The sequence below is a fragment of the Pongo pygmaeus genome, chromosome 5, assembly GCF_028885625.2.
Source record: "Pongo pygmaeus isolate AG05252 chromosome 5, NHGRI_mPonPyg2-v2.0_pri, whole genome shotgun sequence".
Taxonomy (NCBI): Eukaryota; Metazoa; Chordata; class Mammalia; order Primates; family Hominidae; genus Pongo; species Pongo pygmaeus.
The window spans coordinates 27,727,444-27,748,846 of record NC_072378.2 but is presented as its reverse complement, the minus strand read 5'-3'; the positions used below and the strand labels follow the sequence as shown (position 1 = coordinate 27,748,846).

The following is a 21,403-nucleotide window of genomic DNA, read 5'->3' as shown; positions in this document are numbered from 1 at the left end:
AGGTTCACGCCATTCTCCTGCCTCAGCCTCCCGAGTAGCTGGGACTACAGGTGCCCACCACCACACCTGGCTAATTTTTTGTATTTTTAGTAGAGACAGGCTTTCACTGTGTTAGCCAGGATGGTCTCGATCTCCTGACCTCGTGATCCGCCTGCCTCGGCCTCCCAAAGCATTGGGATTACAGGCGTGAGCCACCGCGCCCAGCAAAAACACTTTTCAAAACAATGCTTCCCTTTCCACACAAATAAATCTAAACTAATAAGCCTGGGCATTGTGTTTCTTGAGTCCTGGAAGATGGTATCTGTTTTGTTGAAGAATTTGCCCATTCTGTCCCGTCTCTCTGACTTAGGACACACCACACCAAATCCTGATATATAAATTGTATATATCATTAAGGCTTTTTTAGTTGTCCTTTAGGATGTATGTCCTTTAGGACAGTGACCATGTTCTTTTGTATTGACTGTTTCTCCAAGGACACATTCAATGATAATCAATGTGGAGGACTTCCGAGTTAATGACCCTTTGCCATCACAGGCTGTCTACTTCTTCTCAGCATTAAGACCCTCTGCTTATTCACATGGCCACAGCTCTAGAGGGAAGAAAAGAAGTTTAGAAATACCCAACCAGGCACATGGACAAATTGGCCTACGTAGGCCTTCCTCCATGCCTCCCCTTCCCCCACACCCACATTTATTTTCATTCCTTTCCTTCTAGTCTGGCACAATATGTCAGTAAAAAGGACACAAGACTAGAAAGCAAATTCTGAGATTTGGAGAATCTGTCTCAGAATAAGCAGTTGCAATATGCCTTATCTTTCCCAGAATATGTTCTTGCTCCACATCTAGCAATAAAGTTCCAAGAAGGGGAATTCATCAACATCTCTCTGACTGATTTAACAGAGTGAAGACATATCTGTTTAAGAGGTATTGCTGGTAGCCAGATGAGAGAAGCTATTGAGACATCTGCAGTGAGGTACCTGTTGCAAAGCCCCACCCAGAAGGGGGTGTGGGGAACTCATTCCTCCTTTGGGATCAGCATGGTTCTGTATTACATTTTTAGAAGAGTTGAGTTTCCATGTATTCTTAAGGTCTAGGATATACAGGAGCTCCGGTATCACAGTGGACCCCACAGAAGTGGCCAACTACTTACATTTCAATATCCTTCTCTGCTTTTCTGTTTATCAGACCAAAGCTGAATGTGAATCTGATGGCTGCTGCTTTAGTTCAAAGCCAATGGAGTGCTATACCTACAGAAGCAGAACTTTAATAAACTGGCCTGAGCAATAGCAAATGGGGAGGACTTCTGAGTTAATGATCCTTTGCCATCGCAGGCTGTCCACCTTTTCTCAGTAATAAGACCCTCTGCTTATTCACATGTCCACAGGTAACCTCTAGAGGGAAGAAAAGAAGTTTAGAGATACCAAACCAGGTGCATGGACAAATTGGCCTACCTAGGGCAGATGCCTCAAGTATTTTTCTTCTGCAACTGATTATCAGCACTGCAGACTATTTCTGGGGACATTCTGGCATTATTAGAAGCCCTCCAGCCACTCTCAGCTTGGACATGTCCTCTGTGTAGTTTCTGCAATGAAAGTAATTAATGTCATTGTTCTCGTAGAGCAGTACTGGTTCTTAGGGAGCATTCTGGAAATTAAATAAGTTGGGTTTTTATTGTTGTTGCTGGTTGTTTTTTTTTTTTTTTTTTTGCTGTCCCGGTGATTGGGAAAGGGCACACTACTGACATTTAGGGAAGGACTAGGGATGCTAGATGTCCTGTGAAGAAGCCTCAACTCATGCATGACTTCCAGGTATCTCAAAATCAATCTGAAGGTGAAAAACCTGATTATTTGAGGCTAAAACAGAATTCCTTTTACATATAAGCATGAAATGTCTGTGTGTGTGCATAGTTTAATGTGCACTGAATTTTTCAAGAATGCAATCACTTTACAAATTAAGAGAAGACTGTATTTTATTGTGTTCAAATGTCACTCCGCATTACTGGCCTTTTCAAAAAGAAAAAATCACATTACTGAGAGTAATGTCCCTTGTGGTATTTGAGTTACCTGAGTCAGTTGGTTTGGTCCTTGTTGCATTCAGGATAGTTCCATACAGAGCTAGAACATCCAACTACTTCATTTTGTTTTCTAGTATAGGGCCCAAGCATTTATAGCTTGAAAGTATCATCTTTATTATTAAAATACCATCCCTTATTTAGCCTTTAAATCATATTAAGTTGCTTTAGCAATTTTTGAAAAATTAAGTCAAATAGTATTACCTAAGAATTTAATTTCAGGCTGTAAAAAGGACCATAAAAATATTAGACATAAAAAGGGAGCCTAGGCCTGACAGGTGTGAGAACCACTGCTTTTTATATATTCTCATTTGTAAGCCCTGTTTAATGAGCTACACAAGCACCAACCTCACAGAAGGTCAATAAATACAGGTCACAACCCTCACTGCTACTCCAAATGGTTGCACCAGGACCTGACTATATGATTTCAAAGCCTGAGTTGCTGCCCTTGTGCCTTGGGATTTTAAGGCTCTTCCCAAATTAATATGCTTAGAATCCCAGTGTTTTCTTACAGCTTTTCTTAATTTCTCCATCAAAAATAATTCCTTTTCTCTAGTATAATTACAGAACTATGGCTGAGGCACTTCTTTTATTTTTCCTTATATCAGTGGGACTTCTTACTGTCAGGGGATGAGGTTATTTGTTCTCACAGTCTATCCCCATTGTTCTTTCCATTTTCTGACCCTCAATAAAACCTTGTTAAGTTTCATCACTCATATTTACCAACCCCCTAGAGATACTTATGTGTGTGTTCAACTCTGGAAATTGATAGAAATTTTTTTTTCCTTCATAGATGGAATCTTGCTCTGTCACCCAGGCTGGAGTGCAGTGGCGCAATCTTGGCTCACTGCAACCTCCACCTCCTGGGTTCAAGTGATTCTCCTGCCTCAGCCTCCCGAGTAGCTGGGATTATAGGTGCACGCCACCATGCCTGGCTAATTTTTGTATTTTTAGTAGAAATGGGGTTTCACCATGTTGGCCAGGCTGGTCTTGAACTCCTGACCTCAGGTGATCCACCCACCTCAGCCTCCCACAGTGCTGGGATTACAGGCATGAGCCGTCGCACCTGGACAGACATTTTTATCATTATTCAAGTATGGAAAAATTTTCTCCTGTTTTTTAGTACCACGCATCTGCTTTACCTCATGCAGTCTCCCAACCTTTATGATTTGGTGACAGTATCAGAAAATGAGAGGCTCTGAAATACAAGTTAAAAGGAATTGGGAAATGAATAAATTGGCCATCTGCAGAAGTAACAGATATTTGAGATGGTTTAGAAATGGATGGATGATTAAATTCACACCATGTTTTCCACATCACGTAATAGGAAATGGACCTCAGATAAGTTGTGATCACACTAATTTAACATGCCCTTTATCAGGCAATGTTTGCTGTAATGAAATAAACAAAAAATAAAAATAAAAATAAATAAAAAAGGAGCATGTCCAGTACTATGTCATAACTGAAGAATGGTAGACTGCATGAAATCTAGAAATGAGTGAAAAAGAATTCGGCTTTGTCAGTATGTTTCTTGCAATCTCCATGGAAGGGAGTGCTCTGTTTCCAATGGGGAAAATATAAATTTTTCTAGTCTGGCCAAAGACCATTTATTCAGGTAAATAGTTGTTTTTTCAAGACATAGCTGTAAAAAAAAAAAAAAAAAAAACTCCTTTAGGACCAGATTCTCTCATATAATTCTATGTTCCAATCTGTTCCTTTTTGCCCTATAAATTGTTCTTCAGAAAAAAAAAAAAAAATACATATATATATACACATAGACAAAAAGTTATTTGGGGCAAAACATGAATCATGTGCTTTCTTGAAGCTACCATATAAAAGTTCCAGTGTAAAGCACTAACATGACATCCTGGTTTGGATTAGCTCTAATCAATTCCCCAAGGCTGATTAGCAATGTCATAAATTAATCAAGATTGTTTCAGCAACAGAGGGTACCATGCTTGGCTACCAGGTGCAAATAACTTAAAATATCTGTCTTTGAGTCCTTATTTCTCTTTATCTCTCTGTTTTAGAAATTTTAACCTTCTTAATAACTGAGAGTAATGGGCCTGATATGTGAACTTTGTAAAGAAGTGTTCAATTTTTTTCTGAATGCTTCTCTCCATTCTCCACAGATTTTAGCCACCCCACACACAGTATTCTTCTAGACATCTTCTTCCCTGCTGACAAATCCAAGTTATTCAAGTAGTCCCTGATGGCCCAAACTTCATATAGACATATAGATGCAGAAATATAGACATCTATCTATATTCTCTGTATGCTTAATAAGGAGTCACTTCACTATTCTTTATTCTGGCCTGGAGAATGTGTTTAGGTATCTTAATCCTTCTAAATCCCCTTCTCACTTTCTCTTCTGGATTTTAACTACAGATTCCTCCATTCCATAAAACAAACCAATATCAGAATTTCCTGCTGATTATCTGTATTAATGGAGAGGCTCAAAGGCACCTGTGCTATGAAAAGTTGTGATGAAAAAACTCAAATATATGATGAATTTACTGTCCTCAAGTATTTTGGTGTGAAATGGTGGGAGGAGAGGAGATACATAAATGCAAAAAGTATAATCTCCATTCTAACAGAGAGAGGAGTGTACACATACACACATACATAACATATATACAAAATACACATATACATACACACACACAGCCTCCAGAGAGATGTTACAAAGATTTTGTGGGAAGTTAAGTAGAGATTTATAAGAGCTAGAGGAGCTAAAGGAAGACAGAGCTCAGCTAGGCTCTAATAGAGAGGGCTTCAGAGAGTGAGACTTGTGTGAACTTTGGAGAATAAGTTAGGATTTAGATAGATGGAGAAGCAGGGAGAAAGAACATTTAATTAAATGGATTTCATGAAGTCTGAATTGTATCAATTCTGTGCCAAATGCAGATTCAATACATCAAATAATGTAAAGAAACCAACTGTAATGAAGCACTATCAAGATCCTCCAAGCACTTCCTAGGAATCAGGATTTTTGGTCTAGGGTCTTTAGTCTACAGATTGAGAAGCAAGGGTACCTGGAGATTGGTTGCTGACTCTTAATTTTAGCCAAAATTTTGAGCTTTCTGAATCCATGGGCCTTCTTAATGCTCTCTGTGAATCTTCTTTTTCTCTTCCTTAAGAGAGAAGGAATGAATAATATTTAGAAAATGAATAATATTTACAGAAACACTATTAAGTTTGAGTTTCTCACCTATAAGTTTTCCTTTATGACAAACTATGTGATGCTTCTAACTTGTTTTTACACAGGGGGTTTTTTCCTATTATATTTTCCAGTATAGTATTTGATACATACATTTAATATATGTAACATATATTTAAAGTGTAAATCAGGCTGGGCATGGTGGCTCATGCCTGTAACACTAGCACTTTGGGAGGCCGAGGTGGGCGGATCATGAGGTCAGGAGTTTGAGACCAGCCTGGCCAACATGGTGAAACCCCATCTCTACTAAAGATACAAAAAATTAGCTGGGCGTGGTGGTGGGCTCCTGTAAACCCAGCTACTCAGGAGGCTGAGGCAGGAGAATCGCTTAAACCTGGGAGGCGAGGGTTGTAGTGAGCTGAGATCGCGCCATTGCACTCCAGCGTGGGCGACACGGTGACTCCATCTCAAAAAAATAAAAATAAAAATAAAGTTTAAATCAAATTATATCAAAACCCATGATAAAACCTCTAACCCAAAACTGGAATATTGATGACAACTTGTATTTACCTCTGTGTTTTTCCCCATCCCATGTCTTGCCTTTATCACTAAGATAGCCACTGCCAGGTATTTTACAAACTCTCTTCAAAGTTTTCATTATCACACACTTTTGTATACTTATTCTGTATAAGCACTTCTATATACACTTCAACAATGTATAATTTGGTTTTATTTCATTTTATTTATTTATTTTAAGAGGTAGTGTCTCACCATGTTGCCCAGGCTGGTCTTGAACTCCTGAGCTTAAGCAATCCTCCCATCTCAGCCTCCCAAAGTGCTAGGATTACAGGCATGAGCCACCATGCCCAGCCATGGTTTTACTTCTGAGTTTGAAAAAAATGTTATTATATATGAACCTTCTGAGACTTATGTTTCTAAAATTCAACCAGGTACTGTGTGTACCTCAATAAATGCATTATTTTGACCATGAACATGTAGTTGCCTCTAGTATCTTTATCTATTAAAAATAGCATTTTTTCCATTCTCATATGTCTCCTGTTGCATGTGCGCAAAATATTCTCTCATGTAAACAGCTAGGAATCAAATAGTTGGGTCACTGGAGTACACTTACTGGATAAAAAATATTATCAAAAACCTTCAGCAAATACAATTTGATGTGGAAGAGTTCCCACACTGATTCTAGGCAAAGACCAAAATACTTTTAAATATGCCACTCCTAAGTGTTTAAAATGAAGACACTCATTTTGATTTCCTGAGTTGGGGGTGGGGGAAAACAATGGAGAACAGGCCTTCTCCTCCTCTATTTTTTTTTCTTTTAAAATTTCTTCCAATTACTAGAGATACAGTAAATGCAAGTGACATAGATAAGAAAACATGGAGCAGACCCTAACAGAAAAAGTAGGGATTAGAAACTATGTTCATAAATAGGAATTCCACACAAGAGAATTATGGGAATGAGTAAAACAGCAAGATTCCTCCAAAAAACCCGCACTGCCAAGAATTTTCCCAATTAGAACACTCACCAGAGAAAACGGTGGCCAAGTTTCAAACTGCCCGCGCAGTGTCGGGATTGGCCATTGACATCAACTCGGCCCGATTGACGTGTACGGTGCTGTACACTGGGTTCAAACTTTTTTCTACTGCCTTTCTATCTTAATATTTAGCAAATCCAAACTGGGGACAAGGGAGGAGAAACAGCACCACTCTCAAAACAAACAAGTTAAGTCGACTTGTACGTTTCTGTGTGTGCCAACTGCTTCATTACTAAAGTACACATGAAGTTTAGGGACAGAGCGCCGGAAGCACTGTGGATATTTTACCAGTTGACACTTAAATATTTTATTTTCTTTGGGGTCAACAGGTATTGAATTTTCCCTTTACTAGGTTTGTCTGATGATAAACCTGATCCTTCTTCAGATATAAAATTGTCTCATGCGTTGCTGCAACACGCAGTACACTGCAGTGCTAATTAATTTCTTTTCTTTTTCTTTCTTTTTTGAGACAGAGTTTCGCTCTTATTGCCCAGGCTGGAGTGCAATGGCCCGATCTCGGCTCACTGCAACCTCCGTTTCCCGGGTTCAAGCGATTCTCCTGCCTCAGCTTCCCGAGTAGCTGGGATTACAGGCGTCCGCCACCACGCCCAGCTAATTGTTTTGTATTTTTAGTAGAGACGGGGTTTCACCATGTTGGCCAGGTTCTCTCGAACTTCTAACCTCAGGTGAGCCACCCGCTTCGGCTTCCCAAAGTGCTGGGATTAGAGGCTTGAACCAAAACTAGTTTCTAACAAGGCTAAAGTAAGGAATCTTGGAAATCGTCTTTGTAGTAAGTAAGAAATACCTGCTGTAAGAACAGTGAGTGCCAGTTCTCTTTAGGAAGACTGAGTGGCTCTGAAAAGAGCCTTTGGGGTGTGGGCCGAGACTGACCGAACGTTCCGCGGTGGGCGGGCTCACTTGGAACTGGTGTACTTGGTGACGGCCTTTGTGCCCTCCGACACCGCGTGCTTGGCCAGCTCCCCGGGGAGCAGCAGGCGCACGGCCGTCTGGATCTCCCTGGAGGTGATGGTCGAGCGCTTGTTGTAATGCGCCAGGCGGGAAGCCTCGCCCGCGATGCGCTCGAAGATGTCATTGACGAAGGAGTTCATGATGCCCATTGCCTTGGACGAGATACCGGTGTCGGGGTGGACCTGCTTCAGCACCTTGTACACGTACACGGAGTAGCTCTCCTTGCGGCTGCGTTTGCGCTTCTTGCCGTCCTTCTTCTGGGCCTTTGTCACTGCCTTCTTGGAGCCTTTCTTCGGGGCAGGAGCCGACTTTGAGGGCTCAGGCATGGCTGGAAGTAACTGCCGGAAAATTGGAGGAAAAAACAGGAAGAAAGACGATAGCTCTGTCAACCTACCGCTTATTCACTGCTTCTTAACGCAAATGGGGCAGAGAATGAAGTTGTGCGTTTAACTAGTGGTGAGTCCTGGAAACGTATATTAACTTTGTCCAATCAAAATAAGTGTTTTTCAAAACCGCAATCCCATTGGTTAAAGAGAAACTGTAATGTTAGCCAATAGCACAGCTTAGTTTTCGTGCCTGTGTTGACTATAAGTACCGGAGCTTTAGCATTACGTCAGTCTCAGAAACGCTACTGACTGAATTTTTTTCGTCATGTCGGGACGTGGCAAGCAGGGCGGCAAAACTCGCGCCAAGGCTAAGACCCGCTCTTCTAGGGCGGGTCTTCAGTTCCCAGTGGGCCGAGTGCACCGACTGCTCCGCAAGGGCAATTATGCTGAGCGGGTCGGTGCCGGAGCGCCGGTGTACCTGGCGGCGGTGCTGGAGTACCTGACTGCCGAGATCCTGGAGCTGGCGGGCAACGCTGCCCGCGACAACAAGAAGACCCGCATCATCCCGCGCCACTTGCAGCTGGCCATCCGCAACGACGAGGAGCTCAACAAGCTGCTTGGTAAAGTGACCATCGCCCAGGGTGGTGTCCTACCCAATATCCAGGCCGTACTGCTGCCTAAGAAAACTGAGAGCCACCACAAGGCCAAGGGCAAGTAGCGGGTCTGGAGCAGTTCATTACTCATACCTCGGTCCAAACCAAAAAGGTTCTTTTCAGAGCCACCTACTTTTTCACCAAGTAGAGCTGTGTTCAACAGTTTTATCCGATAGTCGAGTCATTTTGCAGTGGCACTGGAATGCTGTATAGAGATGAAGCAAAACCAAATGGCTTTTACACCACATTGTTTCGAGATAGAAAGTAGACATTGAAATGTTCACGGTATATATAGAAATTTAGGTGCGGCAGCTCGCGCCTGCAATACAGCTGAAACAATAAGAAAAGTGAGGCAAGAGAATAACAAAGGGAGCTGAAAGTTGGTTAGAGGGCAGAATAAGTAAAAGCAAAGGGCAGAACTAAGGTAGATGGGCGGGTGAACAAGAAGCGAGATAACAAGCAGTGAACCTTTTGCAGCCGAAACAAAAGAGATAATGTGAGCAAGGACCTCGTGGCCGGCAAGATCTGGAACAAACCAGTTTAAGAGGCAGCTTTTCAGAGATGGGCATGCGTATTAGGAAAAGTATCCTTATAAAAGCCGGTATGATAATCAGCTACTTAAGGTTCATGCATATGGGCTACATATCATGCATATATCTAAGATTATGAGATAGAGGCACAAGCCACAGAGGACAAAGTAAGCAACAAACCTATCAATAAAAGGGCAGATGCTGGCTATAGATTAGGCAGCACTGGGAACAGAAAAAACACACACACACGCACACACATAAAATGACTCAAACTACAGCAAGCTGACGCTGATCTCATCTCGCAGAGGTCAGTCCGCTCTCCCCCCTCCCCGAGAGTGTAATACTCTGCTTACTAAACTTTTGCTGCTTTGCTTTGCTATCTGTGTGTGTGTCGTCCAATTTGTACCGGGCACCAAGAGCCTGGAACTGCTTGGCACCATCCGGTAACACAACCGCTTTGGGAAGCCGAGGCGGAAGGACCGCTAGAGCCTTGGAGTTCGAAGCCAGCCTGATCTTTACAAAAGTAAAATAACTAACCGTGCCTGGCGTCTCATAGCCTGTAGTCCTAGCTACTCGGGAGGCTGAGACCAGAAGGATCACTTGAGCCCAGGAGTTCGAGGCTGCAATGAGCTATGATTGCACCACTGCAGTCCAGCTTGTGTGACAGAGCAAGAGTGTTTCAAATGAACCTAGTGTCAGATACTTTCTGTATTACAGAGGACTGAAAGCTAGCTAAATAATACTTTTCAGTGTACCTGGGTTCCAGAGATAAAACTGGTAAACTAACCTTTGCTCCTTGCTTGGGCTTTCAGTTTATGCTTCATAAGACCATGGAAGCAAATTTTGGGTATCTGACCCTTCTGCAGAATTTAGGACCTCCTGTGTGTTTGGCCTACCTATTCGAGTTCAATTGAATCTTTCCGAGCATCTATGGTGTGCCATGCACTCTCCTAAATGGGAATACAATATTAATCCAGATACATAAAGTCTATATCCAAAAGGAGCTTCAAGTTGGCTTGGGCAAAGAATATATGTCATAATGGACTGTTTATATAAATGATGGGAAAGGGTTGGGGTTAGGGTGTGAGATTACTTTAGAACGTGTTATTTAAAAACAGTATGAATGAAGGACATTGTAAGTCAGGTTTTTTATTATATCATGGTCATATAGTCCTGTTCTCCTGTCAGTTTTTCCTGCTTTCTTTCACCAAGATCACTCCTTTCCTTCTCAGATCACCAAGTCCTCCTAGCTAGAGAGGGCCTTCTATTCCTCTCCACCTAAACTTATATAAGCCACTGTTTTCCTCATAAAGACATGTTAATGAAAATGAATTTCTACAAGATCTCTAGTCCATTGAAATACATTAATTTTTGAGTCTTTTCACACATTTTTATTTCCTAGATTTAAGTCTTAATTGCAATCACATACAACTAGTATTTCTTGGAATAAAACAGCAATCACAAAAATCATAAATATTACATTGTTTAAAAAAATTTGTGATTATTTGATGTTGAGGACTCCATCCTGATTTCAATGAATTCATTTGTTCCCTTTTAAAATGTCATCTGCGTTATTTATGTGTATAAATTCTCAATAATTGTTTCTGTTACAACCATCAATATAAAGTAAATGATACAGCTCCATAGAAAGCCTATAAGATTTTTGAAATTAAAATAAGTTTTTAAATAAAATATGCTGTTATGATCATTGAAGTTGATGATAAATTATTCCATTGTTTCTGTTTCTCCCAAGAACCACCATCTAATCATGAAAGCTAGCTAAGTAATATTTTTCAGAGTTCGTGAGTTCCAGAAGTAAAATTCTTTAAGCTAAACAGCTTGTAAAGTAACTTTTGCTTTACAATTATTATAATTTTTGGTGTTATTTATGCAAACTCAAATCAATGTACTCATAATCAAAACACTGACAAATGCAAACTTATGTATTAAGCAAAATAAAATATACAAGTGTGATATATCATTGTTTATAATTCCACATACACGTGTAAAGGAAAATGGAGGAGCTGTTAAATGAGTAGCTTCAAAGTAAGTAAACGAGGAGGCAACCTAAAGATCAGAGGGATCCAACGGGCAAGGAGCAATTAGGAAGATTTATAGTGCCTTATCACTTCATGGTGTTATATCATCTGTGAAATATTGAACTAAATGACTGTCCTTACTGATTTGATGCCCTCTGAAGGTTTGTTGAAGAATCAGACATGAGGTAGATTAATAGAAAAAAAGGCAGACAAATTTACAATGTGCATGGGGAGACTCAGAGTGATTGCCCACCCCAGAACGTGGTTCAGAAGTTTATATACCATCCTTGAAAAACAGTTTGAGGGAGGGAGAAGAGGAATTCATTTGAGGGGATTACTAGGAAGAATGAATGGATCAGGGAAAAGAAATTAAACTTGTACCTTATCTTGTGAAATGAGCTGTTCAGGTATGATTACATTCGTCTTACAGGGACTGATTTTTGGTGAGTCCAGATAACAGGCAGACAAAGGTTGGGGAGCGGGAGAAGGTCAAAGAGACTTTGAGGCTTCTGCAGTTCAGCTTGTCACCATGTCAAAGTTTGGGGTATTGGTTTCTGAGCCCCAACATTGACAACATGTACTAAAATATTTGTTATTTAACTAATGTGTTATACATAATTAGATTAATTTACGATTTATTAACATATTTAAAGTATAATATAAACATAAAATATTTGTAAATTAGTTGTAAAGAAAAAAATACTTATATTAAATAGAGGTTGGCTTTCTCCTTGATATTTTGTGTACATTATCTCCATTTTTTTTTTAATTTTTTTTTATTTTTTAGATGAAGGTCTTGTGATGTTGCCCAGGCTGATCTCTGACTCCTGAGCTTGCGCAATCCTCCCACTCCTGAACTCTTGCAATCCCCCCACCTCAGCCTCCAGAGTAGCTGGGACTACAGGCAGGCCACTGAGACTGGCCTCCATTAATTCTTACAGTACCTCAAAGAGGTAAATACTGTGGGGGCTAAGGGAAGTTTCACAGATAATCAACTGACAAAAGGCAGAATAATGGGAGAAATGGCATAGAAATTTAATAATGTGCATGAGGGAGAATTACAAAGTGATTACCCCAGTCCCTAAAGGGGTAAGGGGTACAGAAGCTTATGTAACTTTTTTCATAGGGGAAGGAGGAGATGGGAAAGGTAGACAATTCCTTTGAGTGGCAATAAAGGATTGTTATGGAGAATAAATGGACCACAGAAAGAAATTAGCTTGTAAATAATTGTCTTCATAATTTATTTATTTATTTTGAGATGGGGTCTTACTCCATCACCCAGGCTGTCACCCAGGCTGGAGTGCAGTGGCACAGTCTCCACTCACTGCAACCTCCACCTCTGGGATTCAAGTGATCCTCCTACCTCAGGCTCCCTAGTAGCTGCGACCACAGGCATGCACCACTACACCTGGCTAATTTTTTTTTTTTTGAGACAGAGTTTCACCTTGGCGCCCAGGTTGGAGTGCAATGGTGCAATCTCGGCTCACTGCAACGTCCGCCTCCCAGGTTCAAGTGATTCTCCTGCCTCAGCCTCCCAAGTAGCTGGGATTACAGGCATGCGACACCACCTGGCTAATTTTTTGTATATTTTGTAGAAACGGGGATTCGCCATGTTGGCCAGGCTGGTCTCGAACTCTTGAGCTCAAGGGATCCACCTGCCTCGACCTCCCACAGTGCTGGGATTGCAGGGAGGAGCCACAGCACCTAGTATGTCTTGGTAATTTAAATAAGACCGAGAGGCAGACATTATCTTGAAAAATCCATATTCAGTCTTCTTTTCTGCAATAATGAAATAACAGGGAGGGGATAGAAGGCAATTCTGTTAGTTTTGGTAAGAAATTTTCTTGGTCCGATTAGGAAATGTCAGAGTCCCTTCGCATGTATGGGAAAGAGAAGACGAGGTTAGAGGGGCTTTGATTCTGAAGCTTATTTCTGAGGCCTTTCAATGTTCAAAAGCTCTCAGCATCCCCAAGAACCACATTTTGGGGAATCATTCTGCACCCCAACAGTACCGTCACTATCCTATTCTAACTTTGTAGATGAGCAAAGATTTAAAAAGAATAAACAAGTCACCTCGTGTCTGATCGTAACAAGTCAGCTCGAGTCTGAGAGGTAAACATTTAATCTAAAACCAAAGTTTTCTAATTCCAGAGTTTCAGCTCTTAACTACTTTCTAAAGAAAGAATTGAATACTAAGAGATTATATTAGAATAGTTATAGGAGTTTTATAATTTGCATTGATGTTAAAATAATTTCAGAGTGGCCGGGCGCAGTGGCTCAAGCCTGTAATCCCAGCACTTTGGGAGGCCGAGGCATGTGGATCACGAGGTCAGGAGTTGGAGACTAGCCTGGCCAACATGGTGAAACCCCGTCTCTACTAAAGATACAAAAAAATTAGCTGGGCATGGTGGTAAGTGCCTGTAATCCCAGCTACTCGGGGGAGGCTGAGGTGGGAGAGAGAATAGCTTGAACCCGGGAGGTGGAGGTTGCAGTGAGCCAAGATCGGGCCATTGCACTCCAGCCTGAGTGAAAGGGCGAGACTCCGTCTCCACACACACACACAAAATTCAGAGTATAACCCTGTATTTATTAATAAGAAAGAAAATCAAATATACGGAATCAAAGTTGCTCCATAATGGTTGATAACAAATCTTTAGTTGGGTCATATAAAAGTGTCTTTTTAAAATCCTACAAGCGTCCAAGCGAAGCAGCTCACGCTTGTAATCCCAGCACGTTGCGAGGCTGAGGCGAGCGGATCACGATGTCAAGAGATGAAGAGCATCCTGTCCAACATGGTGAAACCTGGTCTCTACTAAAAATACAAAAAATTAGCTGGGCGTGGTGGCGCATGCCTGTAGTCCGCGCTAATCCGGAGGTTGAGACGTGAGAATCCCTTGAACCCGGGAGGCGGAGGTTGCAGTGAGCCAAGATTGCACCACTGCACTCCAGCCTGACGACAGAGCGAGACTCCATCCAAAAAAAAAAAAAAAAAAAAAAAAACCCACACACAAAATCTACAAACACCAATTTTCTAGTTATAAGAACTTGTTTTAAGGATTTTAATTACATTCCAATTAAGTCCTGAGGCTAACGCAATTATCAAAGTCTCGAAGAGATTTTATTCAAACTTCACAAAAGGTCTCTAAAGTTGTCCAGAAACCTTGGTGAAACAGATTAGGAAATTTGTAAAGGAAATAATGAGGAGACCCGCAGTACTAAATCATGAGACCTCTAATACAATTTTAAATATTAATGTAATAAAAATTTAAGTTTTGGTGTAATAAAAAAATCATAAATTTCAATATTGGTCCCAAGTATAGAGAAAAAGTAAATTTACGTTGAATGTGGAAAACATTATTTTTAAAATACAGTCGATTAAAAAATTGAGGGGAACTGATTAAAACTATTGATAATTCCTAAGAAACAGACACTAAAAAATCACTTTTACCTCTTTAATAGAAATCGATTAAACTATAATCAATATAAGGAGGTTACAAAACTCCATATACAACACTGTATAATTTTCTTGGAAAAATATGTGCAACTGCTCTGCAAAATACGTTATTAACTAGCCTGTGTGATGGGATAACAGATTGTAGTTTCTTAATTTCTTGTACTTTCTTTATTTCCCACAATATTGATGTATATCTTCTGCGTTCAAAAGCAATTTTTTAAAGCCTTATAACGTGGTAACAAAATACTTTGCACATTACAAAATTCAGAACACGAAAACAAGAAGCTCGCTTTTTTTTTTTTCCCTATTTCGGTTTGGCCCTTTAGATTTCCCCTCCCCCACCGGGGCGGGACTTCCCGCCGACTTCTTTCAGGTTCTCAGTTCGGTCCGCCAACTGTCGTATAAAGGCGCTGCCTCCGGCCAGAGTCCTCACAAAGAGTTGTGAGACTCGTCTTGCTCGTCATGTCTGGCCGCGGCAAAGGCGGGAAGGGTCTTGGGAAAGGCGGCGCTAAGCGCCACCGTAAGGTGCTGCGCGACAATATCCAGGGCATCACCAAGCCGGCCATCCGGCGCCTTGCTCGCCGCGGCGGCGTGAAGCGCATCTCCGGCCTCATCTACGAGGAGACCCGCGGGGTGCTGAAGGTGTTCCTGGAGAACGTGATCCGGGACGCCGTGACCTATACAGAGCACGCCAAGCGCAAGACGGTCACCGCCATGGATGTGGTCTACGCGCTCAAGCGCCAGGGCCGCACCCTCTACGGTTTCGGCGGTTGAGCGTCCTTTTCTATCAATAAAAGGCCCTTTTCAGGGCCACCCTACTTCCTCAGCTGAGGAGCCGTGATGCTTGTTTGCCCAGGTTCTCTTTTATCATTTGTTTGCGCCTGCTTGAGTTTGTACTGCTATCGGAGTATGCGTTTCTAGTCGCTGTAAGTAGGTATCAGTCACTAATCGCTCTTTAGTAAATAAAATATCTAACAGCTTGTTTCAGATGTTCCAGGGCTTACTGACATGGGCTGTCGCGCAGACTGTAGTGCGGTGTCATCATGGCTCACTGTAGCCTCCCGATTAGCTGGAACTTCGCGCGCACCACCACGCAAGGCTAATTGTTTGGAAAGACCGGGTCGCCGTGTGTTTCCCAGGCTAGTTTCGATATCCTGGTCTCAATCCCCTCGCCTATACCTAATGTTGGCATTACAGGAGTGAGCCACCACGGCTGGCCACGATACTCTTGTTGAGGTTTTAGAGTTAGTTACATTTAAGGGGCAATTTTCGCAGTGTAGTTGGGGAGGAAAGTCAAGCAGTTATAGGTTTCTGGCGCTGTGAATCCAACTGCTGAACATAGCAAGAACTTCTTATGCAACAACCTTTAATCCGTGGACCGTAAATAAGTTTATCGGTTTTGGCCCAATTCTTGAGAAAGGTGAGAATTTGAATCCTTGAGTAGAAATATGTAGCTTATCAGTACAACAAAGAATGATCACAACAAAGGCTAATTTATCCTTTGTTACTTAACGTGGGCAGAGCTTTACCGCTGAGAATTCCTCAGCCTTTGAGTGTTCTCTTATTTACAATTGAAGTTGATAAGATGGTATTAAAAGTGAGATTCCTAGTAAGTAAACTTAAAGGCCTGAAGGACCAGTGATTAATGGAAAGTGCTAATAAGTCATATTTGAGGTTATCCAACCCGAGATTCTGATTTAATTGGTTTAAGGATACTATCACCTTGTGGGTTAGATTTAAAAAATAATTGCTTTAAGGAAAGAACCTGTTGGTATTTAAACAAAAAATTTTCCTTCCTGATTCTTACATGCTGTCACTTACACAATTCTCTGGTCTACATGGCCGGATCTCTTTCTGCTAGTTAAATTCTGTGCTACCATGTGAAAAGGAACTGAGATTATTAAAACGGTAGTGAGAACACAGGGAAAGATAAAAATCATAGCAAGCCTATCCAGTGATGCTGTAGTCATCCTCACAAGGATAGGGAAGGATCTTGCCCTTCATTTACCACCCAAAGTGTGAATACAAACTTTAAAAAGATATGATACTATAGGAATAATGAAGATGTCTCCATTTGCAAAAATTGTGTGAAAAAAATGCACTTGACACAGGTATTTCCTATGGTTTCATAATAGACAAAGATTTAATTACACAACTCCTGGCTGAATCTAGAGTACTAAAATGTGGCTGTTAGAAAAGGTTGCTCTCTGGGCCCGGTGCAATAGCTCATGCCTGTAATCCCAGCACTTTGGGAGGCCAAGGCTGGCAGACAGCTTTAGGCCAGGAGTTGGAGACCATTCTGACCTATATGGTGAAACCCCGTCTCTACTAGGAATACGAAAAATTAGCCGGGCGTGGTGGCACACACCTGTAATCCTCATTACTCGAGAGGCTGAGGCTGAGAATCGCATAAACCTGGGACACAGAGGTTCCAGTAAGCCGAGATCACGCCTCTGCCTTCCAGCCTGGGTGACAGAGTGTCACCAAAAAAAAAAAAAAAAAAAAAAAAATTGCTCTTACCCAGGGATGATGGTCAGATGCAATTACAGGTTATGAGCCTGGCATAAATGAATAATGCTAAGTGTTTCACACTGCATTTACTGTTGTCAGTGTTCTAAGTGTTTTTTATTTACCAATTCATTTACAGGTGTTCTTTGTCTTTTTTTTCAGGTCTCCAACTCCTGGGCTCAAGCTGTCCTCCCACTTCTGCCTCCCCAAAAACTGAGATTACAGGCGTGAGCCACCCGGCCCTACTCATTTAATCCTTACAACAACCCTTAGAGCTGGGAACTATTTTTATCATCATCACATAAGTTTTTACAAGAATAAGTAGAGGCTTAGAGAGCATATGCATCTCAACCCAAGATCCCACAACTAGAATATTATTGTTATAGATTTGATTGCAAATAACCTGCTTTTTATGATTGTGCTTAAATTTTTCACCATGTGACATCACTTTGGTGGTGTAAAATTATAAAACAACATTTACGTCTTAACTTTAAAAATGTGTTTTTGGCCCGGTGCGATGACTCACGCCCATAATCCTAGCACTTTGGGAGGATGAGGCAGTCAGATTGCTTAAGGCCAGGACCTCGAGACCAGCCTGGACAACATGGTGAGACCCTTTCTCTACTAAAAATACTCAAAAATTAGCTGGGCCTGCTGGCCTGCGTATATAATCTCAGCTACTTGGGAGGCTGAGGCACGAAAACCCAGGAGGCAGAGGTTGCAGTGAGCCGAGATCCTGCCACTGCTCTCCAGCCTGGGTGACAGAGCGAGACTCTGTCTCAAAAAAAAAAAAAAACAACTATATATATATATATGTATATAAAAAATATATATTTTTGTGCACTATATATGTGCACACATATATAGACATACATAGTTAAAATATATATATTTTTTACATCTTAAAGAGAAACATCATTTATATCCAAAAAATTTTATTTAGGCCCACTTAGCAATTCCAGATCTGACAACTTTTGAGGATTTAAAACTGTTTTTCATGTAAAATACAATTTTTTTCCCTTAACAAAAATTCAAATAAAAAAAGTATGATTACAATTCCTTTGTGGTAATTACTTGGACTACAGAGTTTTGTACTTTTGCTTCAACTGAATCAGTGCGACTATTATTGTCCTTCCAGATCTTTTGATATCACCAATGACACACATCCATCATTTTCGTCATCATAACAATGAGTGACTGAGCCTCACCAAAAAGAAAACAAAAAACAAAAAATAGCTTTACTCACTAGATTCCATTTATGAATTTAAACTCAAATTAAGTGTCCAATGCCAGATGAATGGATAAAGAAAATGGGGCATATATACAATGGAATACTACTCAGCCTTAAAATGAATCTTGTCATTTCTTATAACATAGATGAAACTGGAGACCATTATGCAAAGTAAAACAAACTAGGCACAGAAAAACAAAAACTGCATGATCTCACTTACATGAGGAATCTAAAAATGTTGAACTCAGAGTAAAATGGTCATTGCCAGAGAACAAGGATGGGGAGGTATAATGGGACTCGGGAGGTATAAATACTGGAGATCTATTTTAAAGCATGGTGACAATAGTTAATGTACTTTATACTGGAAAATTGCTGATAGGCCTTAAATGTCCTCACCACAGAAAGTGAGGTGGATGTTAAGCTCGATGTAATAAATCATTCCACAATGAACATATGTAAGATCAGATTGTACATGTTGTAATTTGTCATACCTTAATGAGGGTGGAGGAAAGTAAATTCTCTTAAAATCCTTTAAGAGGCCGCACTTTGAGAGGCCAAGGCGGGTGGATCGCGAGGTCAGGAGATCGAGACCATCCTGGCCAACATGGTGAAACCCCATCTCTACTAAAAATACAAAAATTAGCTGGGTGTACTGGCGCAAACCTGTAATCCCAGCTACTCGGCAGGCTGAGGCAGGAGAATCGCTTGAACCCAGGAGGCGGAGGTTGCAGTGAGCAGAGATCCACCACTGTACTCCAACTCGCAGACAAAGACAAAACAAAAAAAAACCCCAAATACTTGTGGATTTGGGGGCTTTTCAAAAACGATTTCCGATTACCACTGTCAAGTTCACTACGGGAATTACAAGAATGTTTCCGGTACTGCACATTCGGTGTACGAGTATTTTCCCCATTACTTAAACAAGCTTACGAATTTTGGTTAAGTTTAGACCACATTACACCTCGTAATTAGTCCTGCCAACAGTGACTGCAGGTGAATGGCCATACGTGTGCCGCTGTGTTCAGAAAACTGTCGCCCTAGAACTGACTGAGAAGCAAACAAAATTCCGGACCTACCAAAACCAGTGTTACCACTCCTCAGCTGAGAAAATAGGGTGGCCCTGAAAAGGGCCTTTTATTGATAGAAAAGGACGCTCAACCGCCGAAACCGTAGAGGGTGCGGCCCTGGCGCTTGAGCGCGTAGACCACATCCATGGCGGTGACCGTCTTGCGCTTGGCGTGCTCTGTATAGGTCACGGCGTCCCGGATCACGTTCTCCAGGAACACCTTCAGCACCCCGCGGGTCTCCTCGTAGATGAGGCCGGAGATGCGCTTCACGCCGCCGCGGCGAGCAAGGCGCCGGATGGCCGGCTTGGTGATGCCCTGGATATTGTCGCGCAGCACCTTACGGTGGCGCTTAGCGCCGCCTTTCCCAAGACCCTTCCCGCCTTTGCCGCGGCCAGACATGACGAGCAAGACGAGTCTCACAACTCTTTGTGAGGACTCTGGCCGGAGGCAGCGCCTTTATACGACAGTTGGCGGACCGAACTGAGAACCTGAAAGAAGTCGGCGGGAAGTCCCGCCCCGGTGGGGGAGGGGAAATCTAAAGGGCCAAACCGAAATAGGGAAAAAAAAAAAAGCGAGCTTCTTGTTTTCGTGTTCTGAATTTTGTAATGTGCAAAGTATTTTGTTACCACGTTATAAGGCTTTAAAAAATTGCTTTTGAACGCAGAAGATATACATCAATACTGTGGGGAATACAAAAAAGTGACCAGGCTCGGTGGCTCACGTCTGTGATCCCACCATTTTAGGAGGCCGAGGTGGGAGTGTACCTGGGCGTCAGGAGTTTTGAGATCTGCATGAGCAAAATAGCGAGACCCCATCTCTACCAAGAAAACAATTAAATTAAGTTAAAACATTAGTCCAGCATGATAGCGCTTACGCTTTAGGAGACACTCTTTTTAAAAATATATTAAAAACAAACAAACAAAAACCAGTACAGTAACAACAGCCTGTTATCCCATTTTCCCATCACACAAAGAGCTCTACTGCTAGCTAAAAAGATAATTTGGTGAGCAGATAAATGCACATTTTTTCGAACAAAATGTATGCAGTATATGGCATTTTACAACTTCGCGCTGTTTTAATCAATTTCCCTTATTTAAAGAGTTTACAAAAAGTGATTTTAAAGTCTACTTATTATTTCTTCTCCTGAATTCTCCCTACTACAGTGTTAAACAATTCCCTAGGAATTTATTAATCAACCAGATTTTTTAAATAATCCATCTTTTCCCTGCTGATTAAGTACCACCTTTAACATTATACATACTCGGAACTATTACCAAAATTCTATTCTGCCTATAATTTAATCAAGCTGGTTTGCCAAAGGGAATCTATGTTCACGGTTAAAGTTTAGAAAATTCACATTAGGAAAAATTTTAAAAGCAGTAATTTATGTCTGCTTAATATTCCATCATAAGAATTTTCTAGGTCCACTTTCACAGTATTTCTAGTATTTAGCAATAATGTGCTTTCTAATTTTCTTTTCCTAATTTAAAGGAGAACTGTCCAAAATTTACTTCCTGAGGAAAATGTAGAATTGAAGTGCTTTGTCACAAAGGATGTAGATTTTAAGGTATTTGGATGACTGTTACTACATTGTCCTCAAAAGTTTTATTCCATTCACTTTTGCCAGCAGTAACTGCTGTGTATGTTTACCAGCATTGAGTATTATGGTTTTTAAATTCTATGTTACATTCAGAATTTACTTTTAGTTTTGTTGATTGAGTCTGGAGTTAATGAACTAGTTACCCAGCAAGATTTATTGATTTGTTTATAAGTAATAGTCATCTTTAATATAAGCTTGTTTAGGCCGGGTGCGGTGGCTCATGCCTGTAATCCCAGCACTTAG

At 41.1% G+C, this 21,403-nt stretch overlaps 4 protein-coding genes across 4 annotated transcripts in view; 2 read left to right on the top strand and 2 right to left on the bottom strand.

Moving 5' to 3' along the window:
* LOC129038088 (histone H3.1-like) overlaps positions 1-15,572 on the top strand; it is a 41,437-nt gene extending 25,865 nt beyond the window's left edge. Inside the window, exon 2 of the mRNA XM_054490630.2 lies at positions 15,201-15,572. Within this exon, the coding sequence (XP_054346605.2) occupies positions 15,201-15,528 (328 nt within the window). The 3' untranslated portion in view covers positions 15,529-15,572. The remainder of the gene's footprint in view (positions 1-15,200) is intronic.
* On the bottom strand, positions 7,698-8,078 carry LOC129038086 (histone H2B type 1-N). The gene has a single exon (XM_054490627.1). The coding sequence runs from the start codon at positions 8,076-8,078 to the stop codon at positions 7,698-7,700; it is 381 nt and encodes a 126-aa protein (XP_054346602.1).
* On the top strand, positions 8,404-9,784 carry LOC129038085 (histone H2A type 1-like). Its single transcript, XM_063665900.1, has one exon. It carries the CDS (start codon positions 8,404-8,406, stop codon positions 8,794-8,796), a length of 393 nt encoding a protein of 130 aa, XP_063521970.1. The 3' UTR covers positions 8,797-9,784.
* Positions 15,573-19,603: 4,031 nt separating the features above from the next.
* On the bottom strand, positions 19,604-20,001 carry LOC129038072 (histone H4). The gene has a single exon (XM_054490616.2). It carries the CDS (start codon positions 19,957-19,959, stop codon positions 19,648-19,650), a length of 312 nt encoding a protein of 103 aa, XP_054346591.1. The 5' UTR covers positions 19,960-20,001; the 3' UTR covers positions 19,604-19,647.
* Between the last annotated feature and the right edge of the window lie 1,402 nt (positions 20,002-21,403).

Bases quoted from the DNA above. Each gene is read 5' to 3' on its own strand.
- LOC129038072 (XM_054490616.2), bottom strand. From the start codon at position 19,959: ATGTCTGGCCGCGGCAAAGGCGGGAAGGGTCTTGGGAAAGGCGGCGCT.
- LOC129038086 (XM_054490627.1), bottom strand. From the start codon at position 8,078: ATGCCTGAGCCCTCAAAGTCGGCTCCTGCCCCGAAGAAAGGCTCCAAG.
- LOC129038085 (XM_063665900.1), top strand. From the start codon at position 8,404: ATGTCGGGACGTGGCAAGCAGGGCGGCAAAACTCGCGCCAAGGCTAAG.